The sequence below is a fragment of the Hypanus sabinus genome, unplaced genomic scaffold, assembly GCF_030144855.1.
Source record: "Hypanus sabinus isolate sHypSab1 unplaced genomic scaffold, sHypSab1.hap1 scaffold_209, whole genome shotgun sequence".
NCBI lineage: Eukaryota > Metazoa > Chordata > Chondrichthyes > Myliobatiformes > Dasyatidae > Hypanus > Hypanus sabinus.
The window spans coordinates 433107-452416 of record NW_026780194.1 but is presented as its reverse complement, the minus strand read 5'-3'; the positions used below and the strand labels follow the sequence as shown (position 1 = coordinate 452416).

The 19310-nt window shown below is 45.5% G+C and overlaps 2 protein-coding genes across 2 annotated transcripts in view; one reads left to right on the top strand and one right to left on the bottom strand.

Annotated features, from left to right (window-relative positions):
• The window catches only part of LOC132387680 (zinc finger protein 850-like), a 98574-nt gene that overhangs the window by 31116 nt on the left and 48148 nt on the right, over positions 1–19310 (top strand). The window lies entirely within an intron of this gene.
• LOC132387669 (zinc finger protein 229-like) lies at positions 2939–15116 on the bottom strand. Its single transcript, XM_059960045.1, has 2 exons — positions 15089–15116; positions 2939–9959 (listed from the first exon to the last, which is right to left on the bottom strand). Exon 2 carries the CDS (start codon positions 9551–9553, stop codon positions 8246–8248), a length of 1308 nt encoding a protein of 435 aa, XP_059816028.1. The 5' UTR covers positions 9554–9959; positions 15089–15116; the 3' UTR covers positions 2939–8245.

Below are 19310 nucleotides of genomic sequence, written 5' to 3'. Positions count from 1 at the left end.
ATTATCGCCGCCCGAATGGGAGATGCAGAGGTCTGCACATCGCCGCCGGTGGCCGGAGGTCCTTGCAGCGCAAACGGGTTGGCGGGTGGAGGGGGGGGGGGATACTCGGATAGAATATAGGGACTGATCCTGGACCCTGAGGGTGGCCTCATCTTGGCACAAGAGGAGGCGATATTTCACACGTCGGAACGGGAATGGGAATGGGAATTAACATGTTTGGACACCGGGAAGCCCCGCTCGGAGCGGATAGTTCAAAGGTTAATTTATTAGCAAAGCAGGTATCCTTAAACAACTCTGAATTTTTTACTTCTCCAGAGAGCCACGAAACAAATGTCGTTCACAGTGAAAAATGAAATTTCCACCCCAATCCCCGCATAAAAACTAACGGCATCCCGATCATCAAACCCCAAAACCCACCCCTCCCGTACAAAAGGGAACAATAACATCAACACTCCCGAAAATAAACACTCCTACCCGGCACAACTGCGGAGGAGCCGGTGTCACCAGTGTGGAGGCGGCCGCATCGGGAGCAGCGGACACAACAGGCGACCCCGGAAGATTCACAGGTGAAGTGTCGCCTCACCTGGAAGGATGTTTGGACAACGGAGAGAGTTCGGCCGTCCGGCCCTTTCACTGTGACACCCCGAACTCCACATCAAATCCGTCCAAACGAATTTGGGTGAACTTTAATGACCAATAAATATAATTCCTCTCAGCGATCAGCTGTCTGAATGATCCCCTGACTCTGAGAGGAAGGGATATCTTTGGCCCACACTGTCAGGATGTTGAGTTTACCAGGAGACAAAGACTGCAGTGACGAGAGGTTTTCTGTTGACTAATACACTGTGTGTGGACCCCGCTGGCAATTCTGGTGTTGTGACCCGAATCGAGACAAACACCACGCTGCCCACTCCACCAACAACACGGCACAGCCGGACACATAACAGGGGACTTTACATCCCACAACCCTGGATTCAGTGATGAAACCCGTCATTAATGTTGTTGTTGTCCCACTGAAAAGTCCGTCAATGTGCTTTTGAATGCGAGCGCTCTCCCACAGGTGACATCATACAGCTTCTCACCCCACGCGCCTGACGTCACACACGCGCTGCCGTGCTCGACCTTTATCGGTTTAACAGCTGGGCTAATGATCACGTGACCAGACAATTTCCTCCCCCCCCCCCCCCCCCACCGCTGTCAACGCAGGATTCAGGATCTGTGCTATGCCAATTCGTGCGAAGCGATGTCAATCACTGATTATACCCAGTCGCGGAGGCGGACAAGCCGAGTGGGCGTTACCCCGCTGGGTTCGTCTCCCGCTCAAGCGCCGACAGCCTCCTCAGAGCGGAGAAAACCTCAAAGTAAATGTCCGCTCTCTGATTTATTTCCATTTCCCTCCGAGGGAAGTTGGGGCGTTTGTGAAGCGTCTCCTGCGGCCGGAGTCTGATGTATCGCCTCGAAGTAGGAGGAGACCGTTCGGCCCGTCGGTTTGATGCCAGTTCCCCGGGGAGAGGGGGGATTTTATTGAAAGGATGAAAATGGTGAGGGAGGGGCGGACAGGATGTTTGTCCTAGTGGGGACAGGAGGGGCTAATCGGTAGAAATGTCTGAGCCCACGGTGGTGTCGAGCAGAGGGATTCACCACATTGGGGGCAAACACCAGCAGACTGTTGAACTGCAAGCGGGGCCGATGGTCCGGGCAAAGTGACAATTATTTGGGATTTGTTGAGATTGTACCTGGAATATGGTGTAAAATCCCGCTCCCCATACTAACACGGGTTATACAGACCGAAGAACAAACTGCCGGAGGAACTCAATGGGTCGGGCAGCATCTGTGGAGGGAAATGGACCGTCAACATTTCGGGCTGAGACCCTCCCTCTGGACTAAGTGTGGACGGGAAATAATCAGAGAGAAGAGGTGAGGGTTGGGGATGGGGCAAGAGCTGGGGAGTGAAAGGTGGATCCAGGTGAGGGGGGAGGTGGGAGGTGGTATTTGCTATAGAGAGTGCAATGAAGATTCACCTGACTGATCCCTAGAGTGGTGTGGTCATCATATGGAGAAATATCAAATGCGATAATCCGTTCATTTGGAGAATCAAGGACTGAGAACGCATTGAAATGCACAGCATCATTGCCGGTTGAACCAGGGATCCCAGTCTCTGAAACAGGAATGGACTATCCAGGACTGAAATGAGGGGAAATGTCTCCATTCCGACGGTGGTAAATGTCTGTAAAACCCCTCCACAGAGGGCGGCAAATGTGTGGAGACCGAAGGGATGGAGGAAATGAGGACTGGGCAGAAACATGCGGCTGAGATGGGACAGCAGACGCCATCTTGCTGATGGTTAGAGGGGCTGAATGGCCTCCTGCTGTTTCTCACTTGATGTTTCAGTGTTCCTGTCCAGCAAGGCTCCGGAGGAATGTGAATAGAAATTAGTGTTTATAAACACAGAACTGATTTAAATGAAACGTAAAAGGGATCGGGGAAGATATGGTGTGAAATAATAATCATGTCTCTGGGGTAAATATGGAATAATGTGGGGAATGCAGTGGATGGGTCGGGCAGCGTGTGAGGGGCGAGGAATAGAGTCACTGGTTCAGGTGGGAAACCCTCCACCCGTCACCTGATTCCGTTTCCCATTCATGTTTTTCTGCAGATCTGCAGCATCTGCGGGTCTCTGCTCTACGTGTCCGTGTAGCTTCACCTTTCACCCGTTCAGACAAGTCAGTGAGATCCGGATCTGTCACGTCCTCTCGTTGTGGGTGGACAATGTATTTTTTTTCTCTGCAATACTTTCTGCATGTTTCATTCCACTGTTTTGAGATGCTGAAGTGCAGCCGATGTTTCTGGGTGTCTGACCCACTTATGTGAGAATTTATATATTCTTCTTTAAAATCACAATTGTTAAAAAACTATTGTTATGAATTAGGGTCCTACTACTACCGCAGCAACAACAAATTTCATGACACATGCCGGTGCTATTAAACCTGATTCTGATATTGATATGGGAGACCCACCACCGGTCACCTGATCCCAGTTACCGCAGATCGTAATGTGAGATTGAAGCCTTTTCCATATATTTGCATTCCACAGAAATGACAACAGGTCAGTTTCCTTCTGTGGTTCCAGAGCAGAAGCTCAGTCTGTCTAATATTTCCACACAATTAAAATGGGGAATTTGTTTATTATCATCATGTACTGAGCTGCAGTGAGAATCTTGCCTGACGTACCATCCACACAGATGGATACATTTCAAAAGTACATTGAGCTGATATAGGACAAAGCAATAATCACTGTAACAAAGCATTGTGGCTGCAGAGAAAGAGCAGTGCAGATAGACATATGGTGCAGGGTCACATCGAGTTACATTGTGAGGACGAGTCTATTTTATTATTCATTTGGCTTATAACCACAGACAGGAAGCCATCCTTCAGCCTGGAGTTACGCACTTTAAGGCTTTTGTATCTCTTCCCCGATGGGGGAGCGGGTTTGCAGCAAGAATGTCCAGGTTGTGAGGTACTTTGAGTACATGGCCTGCTTTTCCGAGGGAGGGCAAGTGTAGGAAGAATCCATGGAGGGGAGGCTTGTTTCTCTGATGTTCTCTGCTCTCCAAAGTTCTCTGCAGTTCCTTGCAGTCATGGGCAGAGCAGTAGCCATACAAAGGCGTGAAGTATCGACATGGAGCTCAGAGACCTCGGCCTTCACCCTGCCTTGTGTAGCTGGATCCTGGACTTCCTGTCAGATCGCCGGCAGGTGGTAAGAGTGGGCTCCATCTCCTCTGTCTCTCTGACCCTCAGCACACATACCCCACAGGGTTGTCTCTTTGACCCCCTCCTTTACTCTCTGTGCACCCATGACTTGTGTTGCCACCCACAGCTCCAATCTGCTATTTAAATTTGCTGTCAGCACTACATTGATTGGCCTAATCTGAAATACTGATAACAATCAATCAAATGCCTTCTGACAAGGCTCGGTCCAAACAAACTTTTCACCCTTCTTCAGGAGATTGGTCAGAGGAAGAGCGATAGCAGCAGAGTTCTTACGATAATATCCATCCATTCCCAGAAACCTTCTGAGAACCTTCTTAGCAGTCAGAATAGGAACTTGCAAAATTGTCTGGACTTTTGCCCGAACAGGAGCCTACTTGCTTTGACCTACAACATAGCCAAGACAGGTCACACTGGCATGGCCAAATTCACTCTTAGCCAAGTTAACTGTAAGGTTGTCCTAGGAAAGCCTGTCAAACAGCTTTTCTACTGCAGAGATATGCTCTTCCCAAGTGCCACTCCCTGTAACTAAGTCATCAATATAGGTATCTGTGTGTTCTAACCCTCAAATTACAAAATCCATCATTCTCTGGGATGTTCCTGGAGCATGTTTCCTTCCAAAACGCAAAACATTGTATTCATACAACCCAGATGGTGTCACAAATGCAGAAATTTCTCTATGTCTGTCCGTCAATGGAACACACCAATACCCTGTCAACAGATCAATCTTTGTAAGAAATTAGCTTTTCCAGCCTTATCGATGCAATAATCCACTCTAGGGATAGGATAGGCATCTGTTTTTGTTACTGCATTTACCTTTCTATAATCAGTGCAAAATCTAACACTACCATCAGGTTTGTGCACAATAATGCAGGATGACTCCAATCTCATTTTGAAGGCCTGATAATACCATTCTCCAGCACATACTCAATTCCCTGGTCAGCCAAATCACACTTTTCTACGTTCATGCAATATTGGTGTTGTTTAATCAGTTTGCCTTGACCAACATCTACATCATGTACTGCGACCGTGGTTTGATTGGGAACATCGGGAAATAAATCTTTAAACTTCAGAATTAATTCCTTCAGCTGTTGTTGCTTTGGCTGCAGATGAGCCAACTCGTTATCAATGTTTTCTGGAAAAACCGAGTTCATTAGTCTAACTGGGACCATGTTTGGCTTGTGAAAAGTCTCAGACGAGTCAATTGTTTCATTCTCAAAATAAGGCTTTATCAATATTTATGTGTACCAGCTGTGTTAGTTTACTTCGGTCTTGTGTTGTAATAACATAATTCACATCATTAAATTGAGAGACTATTTCATACGGTCTATTGAATTTCACCTGAAATGGACTCATCAACATAAGGCAAGCACCTTATCCCCCACCCGATATTTTCTTTCGCAACCCTGCTTATCAAACTAACATTTCATTTTGTTTTGAGAAATCTTTAAGTTTTGTCTCGCTAGACTACAGGTTTGGTGTAGTTTATTTTTGAACTTCAAAACATAGTCTAACGAGTTAACATGTACATCCCCATCAATCCACTGTTCCTTTAACAAGGTCAAAGGGCACACTGCGACCAAATACAAGTTCAAAAGGAGTAAAGCCCAGCGATTCCTGTACTGACTCTATTTCTGTGGACAAAAGCAAATGTATTCCTTCATCCCAGTCTTTTCCATTTTCAACACAATATGTCTTAATCATTGATTTGAGGGTAGAATGAAATCTACCTAAAGCCCCTTGTGATTCTGTATGGTACGCAGATGACGCAATTTGGTTTGCTCCCAGTTCAGAAACTACCTGCTGGAATAATCCAGATGTAAAATTACATCCTTGATCAGACTGGATATCTTTAGGCAAATTGAATAATGTGAAAATCTTGGTAAGAGCCTTCGCCACAGTTTTAGCTTTAATATTTCTGAGAGGTATTGCCTCTGGGAATCTGGATGCAGTATACATAATAGATAGCAGATACTGATGGCTAGCTTTAGTCTTTGGTAATGGGCCAACACAATCCACTATAACTTTGGAAAAGGGTTCACCGAATGCAGGTATAGGCCACTGGGGCGAGCTCATTAGGTTTACCCACAACTTGACAAGTGCCTTTTGGAAGCTGTTATTCAGGGTAAACATAACTTTATGAGTTAAAGCAAACTGATCTGCTAATCCAGCAGATTCCTTCATAGTGGCAGCATCATTTCCATCAAAATACGTTTTTATGTCATCAGGGACGCACCTTCTGAATTCTTCAATTAAAACCAACTCTTTCAAGCTGTTAAAATCATCATTCACATGTTCAGATGTGCACCAACGGTCAAAACACACAAATTTCTCATAAGCAAATTCCGTATGTCTGGTTCACAGATTTATTCAAATTTCTAAACTTTTGCCTGTCTGCTTCTGGGACCAACTCATAAGCTTTGAGCACAGCCTGTTTCACTATGTCATAATGTGTGGTGCGTGACCATGTGGTTAAGGTGGTGAACTAGAGATCTGAAAGTCATGAGTTCGAGCCTCAGCCGAGGCAGCGTGTGTGTCCTTGAGCAAAGCACTGAACCACACACGGCTCCGGCACATTTATAGCCCAGTGGCGATGATTGGGTCAGCATAAATAAGTAAATAATAAGCTGCTTCAGCAACTGTCAAAGCAGAATAGGCTTGCTAGGCCTTTCCCTTAATTAGACTTTGTAAGAGAATCTTCTTTCTGCTTTTCTGCCTCTCCAGCCTGAAACAGCCTTTGCCTTTCCGGAGTCTCCATCTTCTATTTTTCTAACTTGTCCTGGAGCTCAAGCTCACTATGTTTACTTTCAGGAAACTCCAACTCCTCCACTTTAAACACACCTCAGATACATAATGTTCAGCTGTTACCCTCTGCATCTGTGCCCTCCTCATTGTCAATTTCACCTTAGCAAGTATTAACGTTTTAGCAATATGCAACAACTCAATCCTTCTGCTGTCCTCTAATGCCTGAGAGGTTCACACTTCCAGATATCTATCAACATCCATTGCTGCTGATTTTCCACACACAAGTAAATCAAAAGGGATTTCCCGAATGAAATCGATATTAAATCAATCCTTAAATTTGTTCATATCCCAGACGCAGGCCCCATTTTGTTACAAATCATAACGCTTTAGAAACGAACCAGCAGCAACAGACTACTCCCAGTGGCCACACATTTTAATTCCATATCCCATTCCCATTCTGATATGTCTATCCATGGCCTCCTCTACTGTCAAAATTAATCCAAACTAAGTTTGGAGTGATAACACCTTATATACTGGCTGGGTAGCCTCCAAACTGATGGGATGAACATTGACTTCTCTAGCTTCCGTTAATGCCCCTCTTCCTCTTCTTACCCCATCACTGACATATTTAATTGTTTGCCTGTTTTCCATGTCTCTCTGGTGCTTCCCCCCCCCCCCACCTTTCTTTCTCCTGAAGCCTCCTGTCCAATGATCCTTTCCCATCTCCAGCTCTGTATCTCTTTCGCCGATCACCTTTCCAGATAATAGCTTCATCCCACCACCTCCAGTCTTCTCCTATCATTTCGCATTTCACCCTCCCCCCACTACTTTCAAATCTCTTAGTATTTTTATTTTCAGTTAGTCCTGACGAAGGGTCTCAGCCTGAAACGTTGACAGTTCTTCTCCTCATTGATACTGCCTGGCCTGCTGTGTTCCACCAGCATGTTGTGTGTGTTGTTTGAATTTCCAGCATCTGCAGATTTCCTCTTGAGTGTTATGTGTATAAATGTGTATAAATACAACTCCCAAACTATTGAGCTCGGGCGAAACAAGGCATGGAGTCTTGAGATGGGAAAGTATGAAAGTTCAGTTCAACCACAGAATAGGTGATGAGAGAGATATTTGTAATCCAGGATAAATGTTGAGAGAAGGCAATTATGTCGTATTCCACAGGTTCCATGGTGGTAAAACGAGACCAACAGTCACTGTAGATTTTATCTGTCATCCTTCCAAATCCACATACTAATTATCACCCGAAGTGACTTGTCATAATTGGTATTGTCTTAGTGAATTACCACACCACAGCCAGGCAATGGTTAACACTTAAGTGGTCTCCACAGGATACCCCAAATCAGATCCACTTCTATGGATCAAATGAGGTGACAACCACAATTTTGATGTACGGTGAATCAATAATTAGCCCACCCTTGTGGTCAAAGGAAAGTTCCAAACAGTCACCCTTGGCCACTAGTTCCCTGGTTTCGATTCTTCCATTTTCCTTCCTTCGTCTCCGTCTGACTCTGAGTGTCTGTGTCCTCGGTTAAAACTAAACAAGCTGCGAGCGATGTAAACAAGCTGCAAGTCAGACACATTTGCCTTCTTAATCTCTCTCTCTCTTAAAATGACATTCCACAGCAAAAAAACCTAGGAATTCATAACAATTGCCACTCGCCATTGTGAACTGACAGGTGTGCCAGTAGGTGGGATGACTGAGTGAATCCTTTCCCACATTCTCAGCAGGTGAATGGCCTCTCCCTAGTGTGAACTAGCTGGTGTCTCTGTAGGGTAGATGACTGAGTGAATCCCTTCCCACAGACTGAGCAGGTGAACGGCTTCTCCCCAGTGTGAACTCGCTGATGTACCAGTAGGGTAGATGATTCAGTGAATCCTTTCCCACAGACTGAGCAGGTGAATGGCTTCTCTCCAGTGTGAACTCGCTGGTATCTCTGTAGGGTGGATGAGCGAGTGAATCTCTTCCCACATTCTGAACAGGTGAACGCTTTCTCCCCGGTGTGAACTTGCTGGTGACTCTGTAGGTGAGATAACTGAGTGAATCCCTTCCCACATTCTGAGCAGGTGAAAGGCCTCTCCCCAGTGTGAACTCGCAGGTGATTCTGTAGGTGGGATTTATGAGTGAATCTCTTCCCACAGACTGAGCAAGTGAACGGCTTCTCCCCAGTGTAAACTCGCTGGTGTCTCTGTAGGTTAGCTAACCGAGTGAATCCCTTCCCACAGACTGAGCAGATGAACGGCCTCTCCCCAGTGTGAAGTCGCTGATGACTCTGTAGGTGAGATGAATGAGTGAATCTCTTCCCACAGACTGAGCAAGTGAACGGCTTCTCCCCAGTGTGAACTCGCTGATGACTCCGTAAATCAGATGACCAAGTGAATCCTTTCCCACAGACTGAGCAGGTGAATGGCCTCTCCCCAGTGTGAACTCGCTGATGACTCTGTAGGGTGGAAGAGTCAGCGTATTTCTTCCCACATTCTGAGCAGGTAAACGGCCTCTCCCCAGTGTGAACTCGCTGATGTTTCTGTAGGCTGGATAAATTAGTGAATCTCTTCCCACAGACTGAGCAGGTGAATGGCTTCTCCCCAGTGTGAACTCGCTGATGTCTCTGTAGGCTGGATAAATTAGTGAATCTCTTCCCACAGACTGAGCAGGTGAAAGGCTTCTCCCCAGTGTGAACTTGCTGATGTACCAGTAAGGTAGATGACTGAGTGAATCCTTTCCCACAGACTGAGCAGGTGAATGGCTTCACCCCAGTGTGAACTTGCTGGTGTCTCTGTAGGGTGGATGAGTGAGTGAATCTCTTCCCACATTCTGAGCAGGTGAACGCTTTCTCCCTGGTGTGAACTTGCTGGTGACTCTGTAGGTGATATAACTGAGTGAATCCCTTCCCACATTCTGAGCAGGAGAATGGCTTCTCCCCAGTGTGAACTCGCTGATGTACCAGTAGGGTAGATGACTGTGTAAATCCTTTCCCACACTCTGAGCAGGTGAATGGCTTCTCCCCAGTGTGAACCCGCTGGTGAGCCATTAGGTCAGATGACTGAGTGAATCCTTTCCCAGAAATTCAGCAGATGACCAGCCTCTGCCCAGTGTGAACTGACTGGTGTGTCCACAGGTAGGATGACCAACTGAACCCCTTCTCACACACAGAACAGGTGAATGGCCTTGTCCAGTGTGAATTTGCTGATGTACCTTCAATTGTGATGACAGAGGGAATCCATTCCCACTGTCTGAGCAGGTGAAAGGCCTTTCTCCTGTGTAAATTCCAGGTGTGTCAGTTGGTCAAATGACCGAGTGAATCCCTCCCCACAGTCTGAGCAGGAAGGGTGGTCAATTGGATCCCTTGCTCCACTTCTTAAATATCTAGACAGAGACAACAAAACTGGTGTGCCGTGTTTGAGCTTCCTGGAGACAAATTCCTTCTCACTTTTAACCTGTAAAAAGATTTTAAAAATCCATCAATGGGTGTAGGACAACATTTCAGATGAGATTACTGGAGTTGCCAAGGTTTCATCTGGTATCACACTGTTACAGTGAGGTTCAACAAAAGTTGGACAGAGAAATCATCTCCTGTCTGGGCAGAGTGCTGGCATCTGGAATGACCATCAATTCCCTGATGCTCTTCCTGTCTCTATAAGAATGGGGCATTTCTGCCGTCTCCTGGCTCAGCTTGACTCTCTCCATTGGTATTATTCCCTGTTCATGCTGAGCTGCATGGGTTCCTGGCCCCACAGTAACTGAAACACTCTCACACAATTAGTTTTTCTTGACTTGCAGCTGGGATCTTCTTTTGTGTATTATTAACTTAAAGTGTTACAGTTTTAACACCACATAAAAAACTCCTGCTGAAATGACTGGTTGGTTCACACAGCTGTCAAAAGGGGTTAGAGTGAACTTTTGTATTATTTCAGGTTCTTGTCACAATCATAGAAAATTTCAACATAGAAACAGGCCCTTTGGGCCATCTAGTTTGTGCTGAACTATTTAAACAGCCCACTCCCACACCTCTACCATCCAGGTACCAACACAAACCTCTTAAATGTTGAAATCGAGCTCGCATGCACCACTTGTGCTGGCTGCTCATTCCACAGCCGGATGACCGTCTGTGTGAAGAAGTTTCCCCTCATGTTCCCCTTAACATTTCACCTTTCACCCTTAACCCATGGCCTCTGGTTGTTGTCCCACCCAATCTTCATGGAAAAAGCCTGTTTAAATTAACACTATGTGTGCCTCCATATCACAATCAAATCTCCCCTCAATCTTCTGCATTCCAAGGTATAAAGTCCTGATTTGTTCAATCTTTCCTTATAACCCAAATCCTCCAGACATGGCAACATCCTTGTGAATTTTCTCTGAAATCTCTGAACTTCTTTTACATCTTTCCTGTAGGTAGGTGACCAAAACTGCACACAATACTCCAAATTAGGCCTCACCAATATCTTCTAGAAGTCAACATAACATCCATCTATTGTTATCAGTACTTTGGTTCATGAAGGGCAATGGGCTGAAATCATTTTTTCCATCCCTATCTACCTGTGGTACCGCTCTCAGTGAATTAAGGACTTGTATTCCTAGGCCCCTTTCTTCCACAACACTCCTCCGTGCCCGACCAGTCACTGTGAAAGACCTCCCTTGGTAGGTCATACCAAAGTGCAACAACTCACACTGGTCTGCATTGAGTTTCATTTTCCATTTTTCAAACCATTTTCCCACCTGGTCCAGATCACACTGCAAGCCATGATAGTCTTCTCGCAGTCCGCTAAACCCCCAGTCTTGTTGTCATCCACAAATTTGCTGATCCAGTTAACCACACTATCATCCAGATTACTGATATAGATGACAAACAACAACAGATCCAGCACTGATCCCTGTGGCAACCACTAGTCACAGGCCTCCAGTCAGAGAGGCAACCATCTGCTATCACACTCTGGCTTCTCCCAAAGACAGTGTCTCATCCAATTTACTGTCTCATCTTGAATGCTGAGTGACTGAACCTTCCTGACAAACCTCCCATATGAGACTTTGTCAAGTGCCTTGCTAACGTCCATGTAGACAACATCCACTGCCTTGCCTTCATCCACTTCCCTGATAACTTCCTCGAGAGACTCTATAAGATTGGCGAGAGCCATGCTGTCTATCCTTTATCAGTCCACACCTATCCAAATACTTACAGTATATACCTGGTTCCTGCACCCACATGCCAATAACTTTCCCAGTTCTGATGTCAAGCCCACCCACGTATAATTTCCTAGTTCATTTTTACAGCCTTTCTTGAACAGCAGAACAACATTGTCTGTCCTCCAATCCTCCAGTACCTCACCTGTCACTAAGGATGATTTAAATATCTGTGCTAAGGCCCCGATAATTTCTGCACTTGTCCTCCGCAGGGTCCTAGTGAACAACTTGTCAGGCCCTGGGGATTGATCCACACTAATTTGCCTCAAACCCCTCCACCTCTGTAATCTGTACAGGGTCCATGAAGTTGATGCAGCTTTGCCTCACTTCTATAGACTCTGTGTCCATCTCCTGTGTAAATACGGATGCGAAAAAAAATCTTCCCAAATCTATGTTATCCCTTCATATGGATTACCATTCTGATCTTCCAGAGAATTATTTTTTTTTCCCTTGCAATCTTTTTGCTCTTAACATATCTGCAGATTCCCTTAGGAACCTCCTTCACCTTGTCTGCTGGGGCAAACTCATGCCTTCTTTTATTTTTTTCATAAGTGTTCACTTGAATTTCCTGTATTTCATAAGTACCCCATTTGTTCCTATCTGCCTGTACCTGGTATGCACTTCCTTTTTATTGATCTGGGAGAGGAAAGCCAAAGGGGTGATAGATCTGCATGGTGGGAGGTGGGGGTAAGGAGGGTTAAACTAAAGTTGCAGGGGGAATGGGAGCCTGAATAACAGAACAGAGAGTGGAGAGGTTGTGGAGACAGATGTTGTTCAGGCCTCAGACAAAGTCAGGAATGAAAAAGTTGAGCATGGTGCAGTGAATATGCTGAGCCCTGTATATTTCAATACAAGGAGCAGCGTAGGAAAGGTGGATGTGTTCAGGACATGGATCAACACCTGGAATCAACACTAGGATCTGGCAACTGTGGACCGGGACAGGCTGCTTTATGGCAAAGGTGTGTTTGGTAAATGGGAGGCCTTCAAAGCGAAATTTTGAAAGTAGTAAGCGGGTATGTCAGAATAAAAGGTAAAGGTAGAAACTGTAGGGAAACTCGGATTGCAAGAGATATTGAGACCCTGGTAAAGCACAAAATTGAATTACATAACAGGGATAGGCAGTCAGTTTCTTATGGAGTATAAGAAATGCAAGAGAACACATAAGAAATCAATCAGGATGGCTAAAAGATGGCATGAGGTTGCTGTCACAGAAAAGGTGAAGGATAATCCTCAGGGATTCTAGTGATAGATTAAGAGCAAAAGGATTGCAAGGCACAAAGTTGGTCCTCTGGAAGACCGGAATGGCAATCCACGTGTGGATCCAAAGCAGATGGGGGAGATCTTAAATATTTTTCCATCTCTATTTACTCAGGAGATGGACAAAGGGTCTTTGGGAGTGTGGAAACTCGGCATTAACCATTTCAACCCTGGGGAAAAAACACTCCTCTGGCCACTCACACGCTCAATACCCCTCATCATTTTATACACCAAAAAATGTCTCTAAATATAAACAAGGAAATTATACATTGTTCAATCTACTTTCCACGATTCAGTACATTTACACAGACAGGTGTGTAAAAAGGTCCCAACGAATATCAGGGACAAACAGGCCCAATTCACCATAACCACAAGCTGTTCCTGCTGCTATCATCCAGGAAACGGTACCACAGCAAAAGGACCAACAAGCCCCGGGACATCATCTTCCACCAGGCCATCAGACTGATTAATTCATGCTGATACAATTGCATTTCAATGTTGTATTGACTGTCCTATGTACAAACTATCTATTATAAATCACTATAAATTACACATTGCCCATTTAGATGGAGATGTAAGGTAAATATTTCTACTCCTCATGTTTATAAAGTATGTATCTAATAAAGTCAATTCAATTCACCCTCTCCATTATCTGTTCTGTCACTCTGGCTCCCATTCCCCCTACAACTTATTTTAACCACATTTTATTTAACCCCCTCCCCTGCTCACTACCACTAGCAAGCCTTACCACTAGGATATTCGTCCCCTCTTGTTCTGTTCCTCTAACTGACAAATCCCCTATCAGCCCTTTGACTTTCCTCTGCCAGGTAATTCCCCCCCCCCCCCGCCAACAGTTTCTAAAGTGCTCTACCTGTTGTTGAGGGGGATGGCCACTAGAGTACTCTGTGATGCCTATTTAACTTCATTCCCCTTCCTGATTCTCACCCAGTTTCCTGTGTCCTGCACCTTGCGAGTAACTCACCTCTCTTCATGTCATATCTATCAACCCCTCCAACTGCTGGATGATCTGGAATTCACCCATTTCAAGTTGCAGCTCATTGAAGTGCTGGGTTACAAGCTGCACATCTTGTAGGTGAGGGCATCAGGGACACTGGAGGTCTCCCCTCTTCCCTCCAATACCCCTCTAATTTGTAGTAATCTCCCCTCTAATTTGTAATAACCAGTGTGCAGATATATCTTGCACTGTGCATTTTTTACCCAGTGACAAGACGTGCACAGTGAATTTTATATAGAGAGGTATTCATTTTAACATCTAGCAAATCACTGTCAATAGGAACTTTGATCTCCTCTGGGTTTGATCGAGTTCATCTGCACTCTCACACAACCTATGTAGCAGGCCTGGAACAGGAAATGGAGGATTTTCTCACCAAAGCTTTTGCACATTGTCCATATGTGGTTTCCTTGCTAAATTACACTTTAAAAAGTCAGATTTCCAAATATCACTCCACTTCTTCCCACTTGCAAATTCTCCAGCAACTTTTCCATCACCAAAATGCAAACAGGCATCACTAGTTTCTGTGTTCTACATAAATATTCCCCCTGAACCCGTCCCCAATGACTGACGGTGGTGAACTCAGTGAATGAAATCCCAATGAATATGAAGGGAAGGGCAGTAGTCTGTCTCACTGGAGTCTGGCACATTTGTGATGTGAAAGCTACTTGTTGCCCAGGGCAAAGGTGTTTGATATCATTAAGTACCCAGAGAGAATGGTACAAAACATGTTTTCACCGGTAGAAAAGTCCAGAGCAAGAGGAGGTAGAGGAAGCAACACGCACAAAATACTGGAGGAGTTCAGCAGGCCAGGCAGCATCTACAGAAAAGAGTCCTAATGCCGATTTTCTCAATTGCTGATGTAAAAGATTTTGTTCCCTTTCTCCGAGTTCCTAATCCTTGCATTTAGATAGCTGGAGCTCAGCTCTGTCTGAGAGATCCATCGGTTCCCATTCCCTCATCAGCCAGAAGCTCCCCGGGGCCCGTGTACGGATCGTGGGGCTGAGAGAGAGGGAAGAGGGCAGGACTGTCCCGGGGTTGCTGGTCACGGTGTCCGAAATTCAGAGGAATTATCTCGAAATCGGTGTTTAAGATAAAAACACGGAGAATCACTCTTACCTGCAACCGACATTTTCAAAGGCTTCTGTGTACTGCGCGCATGCGTGAAACTCAGCCTGACGCCTGCGCATTTCATCAGCGCTTCAGCGCCGACGAAATTCTTAACGCATGGCCCTATGGGTAATCACGGTGCCATTAAAGATTTCTGCAAGCACCGGTTCAATGTCTATATCTCATTTTTTTTTATCTTGGGGATAGAAAAAATCTGCAGCTGTTTTAACGCAGAAAGCGGCTCCCATAACCAATATACTCAATATTAACGTGTATCTAATGCCAAAGTAAAATGCAGATATAAAACACAGTAGTTCCTGCAGTTGCTGGAAATACAGAGACGCACACACACAAAACAATTCAGAGAGGAACTAAGCAGCGGAGTACACAGGCTAGGCATGCGGAAGAGGCTCTGCCAAAACGTTTTCTATGTATTCCTCTCCAAAATTTCTGCCTGATCTGTTGATTTCCACCTGTGTTTTGCTGAAATTAACCACCTTTTTTTTCGATCAACCAGTTTCCAAATGCTTCTAATCTTTCACTTTTAACCACATCGTGCTGGTCTTATTCGTCCTCCTCCTCTGGACCCCATCTCTCTCTGCAGCCCCTGACTCAATCTGGCAAATCTTCGGTTTCTGACTCTGTACCATCGAAGATTCACTCGCGAGTCTGCTGTCAGACTTTAGAGGTGCATTGTGTTACGAGACCGCAGGTTCGTTTACTGTGAGTGTCGCTTTAAGTGCCTGAGTGAGGCGGGGCTGTGACGTCAGACACAAGCTGCGGCAGCCTGAGGGAGCGGGAGCGGGAGCGGGAGAGGGAGACAAGCTGTTGCAACTTCAGCGTGTGACTGCTATAGGCTGCAACTCTTCCATGCCCAAAAGGTACGGTTGATCTGATCATCGGCACGCAGTACACAACGGATGTGTGACTGTCACTTCGTATCATCAATATGTGTGGATTTGCTGGAGTACCCGTGGTATCACTTTTGTTGGCCCTTACCTGGAATCGGGGTGTTCTGTGGTAACCACTTGAAGACGATATTCCTGTGACTGTCACCTGGTGATATTTCTAATCTTCGGCGACTGTTATTTCGTTTACCCAGCGTGGAATGTGTGTGGAATTCTTCATAATTGCCTTCTCTCTACATTTTCCTGTGGATTTACAAATCTCTCCTCTCACTCACTTATTCCGTGGATTACTGAACTTTTCCAATTTACCATCTGAAGACTTTAAGCATTGTTTCCCAAGCTTGATAGTTTGGGAGCTATATATACGCATAACACTGTTAACTTCTGTTTATTTCATTTAATCTTTTATATTTGGAGTAGATACTGTTAGGTACCCCGTGACGGGTCAAAGAACCAGCAGAAATATAAAACACCGTGTCGTCTGGTATTGCAGTAAACTAATGCTATTTATTAGTAACTACAGCAATATAAATGCAGATATATCAAACAGGTTATCAATGATTTTATATATATATATATATGTGTGTGTGTGTGTGTGTGTGTGTGTGTGTGTGGGTGTGAATAGGAAAGCCAAGCTCCTTCACGCCTCGGGGTGAATGGATGCCGTCTGACGGTGATGAGTGAAGTTCGTTTCAGTTCGTGGGATTGAGTCGAGTAGTGATGGAGAGAGAGGGAGAGGTTTGAGTCTTCAGGTAAACTGATGCCGTCGATAGTCCCGTCGTCCTCCGAAATCCTTTGGATGTCACCGACTGTGACACTACAAACGGGACCGTTCTTCTGTGGTGGAGTTATTAACCCAGGCGACGGATGGACACACGAATAACTCCCCACCGGTCACAGCCTTTTCCTGATCGATCTTCCAAAACCCACCTTTTTCTGTGGACACAACAAAGCTCATTCAGAGTCCAAAACCATGTTTCTGGAGGTCTATCAGCGGACCTCCTACTTATCTCACCGTGCTGAGCCCCAGCTGTCCATCAAACAGTTCCTCCCTTCTCTCTCGGTAAGAACACAGAAGCTGACAGAGTCCTTATAAAAGTGGAAACAAGCTTGCAGAGAAACCATAACACCATCTCTCTCTCTCTCTCTCTCTCTCTCTCTCTCTCTCTCTCTCTCTCTCTCTCTCTCTCTCTCTCTCTCTCTCTCTCTCTCGCTCTCTCCCCCTCTCTTTCTCGCTCTCTCTCTCCCGCTCTCTCTCGCTCTCTCTCTCTCTCGCTCTCTCTCTCTCTCTCTCTTGCTCTCTCCCCCTCTCTTTCTCGCTCTCTCTCTCTCTCTCTCTCGTCTCTCTCTCTCTCTCTCTCTCTCTCTCTCTCTCTCTCTCTCTCTCTCTCTCTCTCTATCTCTCTCTCTCTCTCTCTCATGATTACAATACAACAACCATAACTACATCAGCACTCATGAACTGAACTGTATTTTGTACTTTTCCATGACAATTCATTTACCCCTAGACATCAATAGAGCTTGTTTATTATTGCTTATTATTATTCCTACACTTTTATGTTTATTACTGCTAACTTGTTTTATATGTATATTCGCATTATTGATATGGTTTTGCTTATTTTTATTAATAAACACCTTTAGTTTGGTACCACCAGACTCCACCGGATTCTTCTTTCTCTTCTGTTTAAACACCCAGTTACGGGGTACGTAACAAATTTCCTATCCCATAGAGAGGTGACTAGTTGCAACCTGTCATCTCAGGGAGAGCAAGAGGGGAACGGCAGGGATATATTTTCATATACTGATATGGAACAGAAACATGGGCAGGGTCAAGATGGGCCGAGTGGCCTCTCCAGTGAGACACGGAATTTGATACAGAGGTGATTTATATATCACAGCTCCACAATAGTAAACACCAGTCTAGTTTAAGGCTAACATCAGCAGAACAGACTCCTCCAATGCTCAGTGACCAGGGTTCAGCCCTGGGTGCGATGAGCAGCCGCAAGAACTGCAGAATCTGACAGTAACAGTCCCTCATGAACCTTCAGCTGCCTTCAGTCACCGTGTTGGTTAAACATTTCACACGGAGCTGATTTGAACTTCCTCCCTGATGTGAAGTTGTTGGTGTTGCAGCAGCTGGGATGATTGAGTAAAACACTTTGCTCACTCCGGACAGAAATGTGGCCTCTATTTATTGTGAACTCACCGGAGCATCACAAGGTGGGTTAACTGAATGAGTCTCTTCGCACACACGGAGCAGGTGAACGGCCGCTTCCCAGAGCGAAGCTGTGGATCTCGGTCTTCGGTCTTGACCCGAAACGTTGACTGCTCATTTACACGGATGCTGCCCGACCTGCTGAGTTCCTCCAGCGTCTTGTACGTGTTGCTTTGACCACAGCATCTGCAGTGTACTTTGTGTCCAAGCGCTGGTGAACTGACAGATAGAGCGGAACTAAAGTGCTGTTCTGTTCGAGATTCCCATACACAAATCCTTTTAATTTTCTACACTGTTAAATGTTTACAGAGCACGTCAGTGGGTGAAGGACAACATTTCAACTGAAATAATTTTAGTCTCCATGGTGCCTTCTGATTAAAACACTGTCACATCTCAAAACAATTTAGAGGAACAAGATTTCATCTTCTAACCGGCCACATTTCCGGCATCAGGCACAACATCAAACTCTCTGCTTCCCTCTCTGTGTCAAAATGGATCATTCCTCCCCTTCATCAGTCTGTGACTTGGCTCAGTTTGTCTGTCTCCTTCGCGTTCTGAGCATGCGCCACACACCCACTGAGATCACATTTTATTTACACGGCTGTGACCAGAGACTTTCTGATTATTATGTCCCTCCCGGCATTTGACGGTTGTAAACTCAGAGTCAGCAATGGTATTGACCCTCAGGAGTAGGTGATTAGGCTTTTTCGTTGGAGATGATAAACTGCCAGTAGTGTGTGTCTGGATGAGTGGGTCGTTTTCAGACTGGAAGGAGGTAGCGTTTGGAGTTCCCCAGAGATCAGTCCCTGACCACAGTTGTTCACAGTTTAACGTCCTGGCGGAGGCAGCGAGATGTGAGATGTCCCAGTCTGCTGGTGACGCAGAAAGAGTGGAGTTGGGGGAGGGGAGGCTATTCACATGCAATTTCGTAGCTTTGCAATCAGTACATAGTGCACTGTGGGGCTGCAGTGCCGGGTTCCAATCTGCTAATTAAATTTGCTGACGGCACTACATTGATTGGCCTAATCCCAGATAATAACGAGGCAACCGACAGAGAAGAAGTCATCACCCCGACACAGTGGTGTCAAGAAAACAACCTCTCCCTCAT